The 6,638-nt window shown below is 36.2% G+C and overlaps 1 protein-coding gene across 6 annotated transcripts in view; it reads right to left on the reverse strand.

The window, feature by feature from the left end:
- LOC110463040 overlaps window positions 1-6,638 on the reverse strand; it is a 43,447-nt gene that overhangs the window by 15,881 nt on the left and 20,928 nt on the right. For all 6 annotated transcript variants that reach the window (XR_002464338.1, XR_002464337.1, XM_021517378.1 and 3 more), the window contains 4 exons: window positions 5,604-5,731; window positions 4,515-4,595; window positions 1,506-1,611; window positions 760-807 (listed from right to left, as the gene is read on the reverse strand). Coding sequence is in view for 4 of the 6 variants with exons in the window: in XM_021517378.1 (XP_021373053.1) it covers window positions 760-807; window positions 1,506-1,611; window positions 4,515-4,595; window positions 5,604-5,731 (363 nt within the window). In the remaining 2 variants the exon portion in view is untranslated. The remainder of the gene's footprint in view (window positions 1-759; window positions 808-1,505; window positions 1,612-4,514; window positions 4,596-5,603; window positions 5,732-6,638) is intronic.

Below are 6,638 nucleotides of genomic sequence, written 5' to 3' on the forward strand. Positions count from 1 at the left end.
ATTATAACTCCTCAATAAGGTATCGTATTCCAGACAATACCAGGAACCATTAGGACTCCTCAATAAGGTATTACTATTCCAGACAATATCAGGAACCATTAGGACTCCTCAATAAGGTATCGTATTACAGACAATATCAGGAACCATTAGGACTCCTCAATAAGGTATTGCTATTCCAGACAATATCGGGAACCATTAGGACTCCTCAATAAGGTATTACTATTCCAGACAATATTCTAAGTATGATGTTTTAATGTATGCGTTATTGCTACGTTACATTAAAAAGGTTTATTGTCCTGACACCTCTACATCCTTTGTAACCACGACCTGATCTATTAAATCGCGGTGTTAACATGATAAATATGGACTTGTCCACCACACTTCTCGGTGTGTACTAGTATGTGTGTTCTTCTGTTTGGCAAAGTGATTTACATTATCATTGTATGTTGACACTGTCGTATATATTATCATTGTATTTGACGCTGTCGTATATATTATCATTGTATGTTGACACTGTCGTATATATTATAATTGTATGTTGACACTGTCGTATATATTTTCATTGTATGCTGACATTGTGTTATATTTGTCCTTTTGAATTGACGCTGTATATATTTTATTTTTTTTATTGATATTTACGTCACTTAAGATATTTTTCAAATAACCAGGTATATTGTTTTGATTTTCTTTTAAATACTTAATATATGTGTACAAATATGTTGTATAACAAAACCGGTTATAACTGTTTTTAATACTTACAAAACCGGTATTTTTGATGAACTTAATGCCATTCCAATCAGTCCTAGGCTGCAATTTAAGAAAAAAATCATCCGTGTGATTTGGTATATGTTTATCTATAATTAATGTGTTAAAATAATTACTAAAAATAAGTAGCAAATACATACCTGTTAAAAAGTGATTAGTGAAAAGCTGAACAAGGTAACAGTTACTAATTCACTTAGGATTCAATAGGGGTACACAATTTCAAATGAATGAAAATAAATGTTAAAGTGTTCCACAATATAGGTAGACATTCACATCTTTAAGTATATTGTCGTTTACGATCTAAGTAAATTACACATCGCGGCATAAGTAATTCTTGGGATTTTTTTTTCGAAAGGAGTCTAAAATCTTTCCTATATCTGCACATTGAAATCGCATGTCTCTCGTATAGTATAAAACCAATCGAAATAAGATTTTTGAATTATAGAAACACTTTGACACTGTCGCACTTTTTTCAGATATTACACTTGTAGGTAGCCACAGTGGCGTAATATTTTTTCGGAGTGTATCTTTACATAGCTGGAAACAATTCTACTAGGGCCTAGAAGCAATCTCCCGTGAAGAAGATTTTTTTTATTTCTTTCCTTTTTTTTATGATTGATACGGACAGTCAATATTAGTCATAAAAGAAGAAATTAATAAAACTATATGATTGAAAAAAATCTTCTTAAAATTTTAGTCAACGCTTAGGCAGACAAGCTTATATGAATCCGTCCGTTTACCATAGAACGACTGTTCCTGCTATCATCACTGGACGGCGTTTGCCGGCCTGTAAAGTCGATCGGTCACTCAGCATACCAATCAGAGGACTTGTCACGAACGTCACCGCTAAAATGGAAATAATTATCTTTTTTCTTCTTCATATGTGCAGAAAACTTTGGTGTATAAATAATTTTGGTGTGTAAATCTTAAGAATGATACCACCACAACATTATGTCATACACATTGCTGATAATTCAACAAGCATGCGACAAAATAATTATACTTTTTGTTTAGCTAAGATACTTTTCATATCAAAATGTATTGTTCTGAAATATGGCTAAAATATGGATGAAACCTAAACTCTCAGTTTTTGTTAAGACAAAGTCCATAGTTGTAAATATAGTTATCTGAAATAGTATTTTCATTTGATAGTACAGTAAATGAACAGTGCATATTTTCCATGCGTATATATTGGACTGATTCAAAACAAAAGGATCAGCACATGACCTCTACCCATAGTTGGGGTAAGCAGTATTTTATCTATTGTTTTAACAAATTTATAATTGTTATAGATGTATCCTAGTCAGATTATTTGTCTTGACATTATTCTGTTTTCTGTATATTGAAATAGGTAGATTTGGATCACATCCATTATCTAGTATAGATGAATATTGTTGTTATTAGTCAACCAGAGGATTATCTCCCCTTGTTGCATTCTATGTATTGTGTGAACAATAGGGAAAGTTAAATAGTTAATCTTTCTTTCTTTCAAAGTCATCATGATTGTACATGTATGTATAGTGAGAGATGAATAGATTTTATTGAATTAGATAAAAAGGATAGGTATAATGTTAATGTTGGTTTCATATGAGACTTATTATAGCTAATGTATACAAAGATATTATATAGGGTACACATTGTGATAGAAGTAAGGAGATATGTATAAAACTGTTTTTCTTATAGGTGTGTAATTTTGTATTGCAGGGGCAAAACCATCTATATCTATGTACATCATCCATACTAGCTGGTACCTGTGTGTGTGCAATATCTATACTAAATACTGTGATCGTCATATGGAGACAATAAATGCTCGAACCCGACCCGGCTGACTTTGCAATTATTCAAGGACCCAACCCGTTTACAAAGTGTTACAACTGTTAATCAGGGTTTGAACTGCCCCTGGTGCTCCAGTGTTAAATCAGGGTTTGAACTGCCACCTAGTGTTATAGTGTTTAATAAGAGTTTGAACTGCCCCCTGATGTTAGTGTTTAATCAAGGTGTAAACTGCCGCCTAGTTCAACAGTGTTTAATAAGGGTTTGAACTATCCCCTAGTGTTGCAGTATTAAAATCAGGGTTTGAACTATCCCCTTTTGTTACAGTGTTAAATCAGGGTGTAAACTATCCCTTGGTGTTATAGTGTTTAATCAGGGTGTAAACTCCCCCCTGGTGCTACAGTGTTAAATCAGGGTTTGAACTGCCCCCTGGTGTTACAGTGTTTAATCAGGGTTTGAACTGCCACCTAGTGTTATAGTGTTTAATAAGAGTTTGAACTGCCCCCTGATGTTAGTGTTTAATCAAGGTGTAAACTGCCCCCTGTTAGTGTTTAATAAGGGTTTGAACTGCCCCTGGTGTAAGTGTTTAATCAAGGTGTAAACTGCCCCCTAGTTCAACAGTGTTTAATAAGGGTTTGAACTATCCCCTAGTGTTACAGTATTAAAATCAGGGTTTGAACTATCCCCTTTTGTTACAGTGTTAAATCAGGGTGTAAACTATCCCTTGGTGTTATAGTGTTTAATCAGGGTGTAAACTCCCCCCTGGTGCTACAGTGTTAAATCAGGGTTTGAACTGCCCCCTGGTGTTACAGTGTTTAATCAGGGTGTAAACTGCCCCCTGGTGCTACAGTGTTTAATCAGTACACCCTCCCCCCTGGTGTTACAGTGTTAAATCAGGGTTTGAACTGCCCCCTGGTGTTACAGTGTTAAATCAGGGTTTAAACTGCCCCCTGGTGTAACAGTGTGTAATCAGGGTTTGAACTGCCCCCTAGTGTTACAGTTGCTAATCAGGGTTTGAACTTTCCCCTGGTGTTACAGTGTTAAATCAGGGTTTGAACTGACCACTGGTGTTACAGTGTTAAATCAGGGTTTAAACTGCCCCCTGGTGTAACAGTGTGTAATCAGGGTTTGAACTGCCCCCTAGTGTTACAGTTGCTAATCAGGGTTTGAACTTTCCCCTGGTGTTACAGTGTTTAATCAGGGTTTGAACTGCCCCCTGGTTTTACAGTGTTAAATCAGGGTTTAAACTACCCCCTGGTGCTACAGTGTTTAATCAGGGTTTGAACTGCCCCCTGGTGTTACAGTGTTTAATCAGGTTGTAAACTTCCCCCTATTTCAACATCGTTTAATAAGGGTTTGAACTGCCCCCTAGTGTTACAGTTGCTTATCAGGGTTTGAACTGCCCCCTGGTGTTACAGTGTTTAATCAGGGTTTGAACTGACCCCTGATGTTACAGTGTTAAATCAGGTTTGAACTGCCCTGGTGTTACAGTGTTTAATTAGGGTTTGAACTGCTCCCCTGTGTTAGTGTTTAATCAAGATGTAAAGTGCCCCCTAGTGTTACATGCTTTAATAAGGATTTGAACTGCCTCCTAGTGCCACCTGGTGTCAGTGTTAAATCAGGGTGTGAACTACCCCCTGGTGTTACAGTGTTAAATCAGGGTGTGAACTTCCCCCTGGTGTTACAGTGTTAAATCAGGGTTTGAACTGCCCCCTAGTGCTACAGTTTAAATCAGGGTGTGAACTATCCCCTGGTGTTACAGTGTTAAATCAGGGTTTAAACTACCCCCTGGTGCTACAGCGTTAAATCAGGGTTTGAACTGCCCCCTAGTGCTACAGTGTTTAACACAAAGTGTTGTTACTGCTTTAGGGTATAAATCAGTGGGTGTCTCGTAGCGTCACTGTTCCTTGATAATTAGAAAAAAATAAACCCATGCGTACGTCACAGCAGTGAATCTTTCACAGTAGTTTACATACCTGCCCCGCACGCCACCATGCCGCCAAGCCATCTCCCCTTGGCTGCCTCCCCTACCAGCGAACGGATCTGTGCAGGTACAACTGTTGGGATAAATCGAAATCATCAGACATCTGTATAATATATTATGAGAAGTTCTTTTTACACAACCAATACAATTTTCCATGACTAGTACGATATATACACTGTCACCTTAATCAGACAAATGACCAAAGAAGCGTAGGCAAACCAAGGTGTAAAATGTGTACGAGTTGTTCACAAAATCTATGTCGATTTCGGCTACGCTGTAAGCGTATGTACAATACATGTACAATAAAGGAAGTCATCTGGATACACCGCAGTGGGCCAGTTCTAAATCGAGTTGAGGGGGCACAATGACTCTCGCACATCTATGACCAAGTATTAAACAAAGCGTAGCTGAATCGAGTCATTTCGGTACATATATAACAACTATTGTGCATACGGTTACACAGGCAAAATTGGTTCACGTGAATTTCATGTGAAAATCTCATGGATTTCATGTGAAATGAGATTAACGTGAAATTCACGTGAACAAAATGTGCCTGTACACAGCGTAGCCGAAATCGACATAGATTTTGTGGACAACTCGTACATATTTTACACCTTCGTGTGAATACGCTTCACTGGTCATTTTTCTGATGAAGGTGACAGCGTACATATCGTACTAGTCATCGAAACGCCACATGCAACACGGAGAAAATGTTAACAAACATATGTATACTCGTTTTCATCGATACACGTTATATTTTGAAAACACGATGATTGTTTTGTGTATTATAACGTCACTGAAAAATCGTTATGAAGAAAGATTATATCAAATAGATTTTTGCACCATCTGGTTCGACGTTGGTCGATATCTAATAGATGCTGTGTGTCAGGCTGGTCTTTCAAAACCTAGAGACCATATATGTTATAAGCCAAAGGTCCACAGTGATTGTTGACATAGTCATAAAAGACAATGCACCAACCAAACATTTGTGGTTAATTTGACTGCAAGTAGTAGATCACATATTTAAGTTTCAATGATGATTTGAAAACAATACCCATTAAAAAATAACAATAAAACTTACCCTCCACTGAGAGCAGAAGGAACATGAGGCTGAGACCGAACCATGACAGATTTAACAGCAGAACATGTGTCTTACTGAGAACCTCAGTCTCCTCAGCTACAATGATCTCAGCTTCCTCGCTAGAAAATCTGAAAGGAACATAAATTATATATGCTATTAACCAAGGGGGGAATCTATCACCATTTTTTGAAATTAAACGTGGATTCGTCAAGGTGACCCTATTGCCCCATATTTATTTATTTTATGCGCAGAAGTACTAGGTAGCAGAATAAGAAATAATAATAGTATTAAAGGACTAAATATAGAAAACACACCAATATTACTATCTCAATATGCTGATGATACTTCAGTTATTCTTGACGGATCAAAAAACTATTTAAGTGAAACATTAGGGGAATTAGACACATTTGCCAAAATTTCGGGATTGAAAATAAACACAACTAAAACTGAAGTAATTTGGATAGGAATCAAAAAATACTGTGAGGATACTTTTTTTCCAGAGCGGAACTTGCATTGGGGGAACCATAAGTTTACTGTATTAGGGGTTGATTTTCACATTGATTTACATAAAATACCAAAACTGAATTATGATAAAAAAAACCTTGTAAAACTCAAGTTAATCTTAAAAAACTGGAATAGGAGAATACTTACTCCAATTGGGAGAATTCACATTATTAAGTCTTTGCTTATCTCACAATTTAATCATCTTTTTACATCCTTGCCAAATCCAGATGAACACTTCATTAAAAAACTGAATTCAGAACTGTATCATTTTCTTTGGGGTGGAAAAATTGACAAAGTAAGAAGGGATATAATCCTAAAAGACTATGCAGAAGGGGGGGCTAAAGATGATACATATTCATTCTTTTATTAAGGCATTCAAACTAACATGGATCAGAAGATTATTTTCAAAATCTAATAAATGGCAATGTATACTTAACAAAAATATTGATATAGATATTATGGCTAACTGTGGATCAGAATACTTATATATTTGTGAAAAAAATGCAAGAATCAATTTTGGAAAGATGTCCT

The sequence above is a fragment of the Mizuhopecten yessoensis genome, unplaced genomic scaffold (genome assembly GCF_002113885.1).
Source record: "Mizuhopecten yessoensis strain PY_sf001 unplaced genomic scaffold, ASM211388v2 scaffold10859, whole genome shotgun sequence".
Lineage (NCBI taxonomy): Eukaryota > Metazoa > Mollusca > Bivalvia > Pectinida > Pectinidae > Mizuhopecten > Mizuhopecten yessoensis.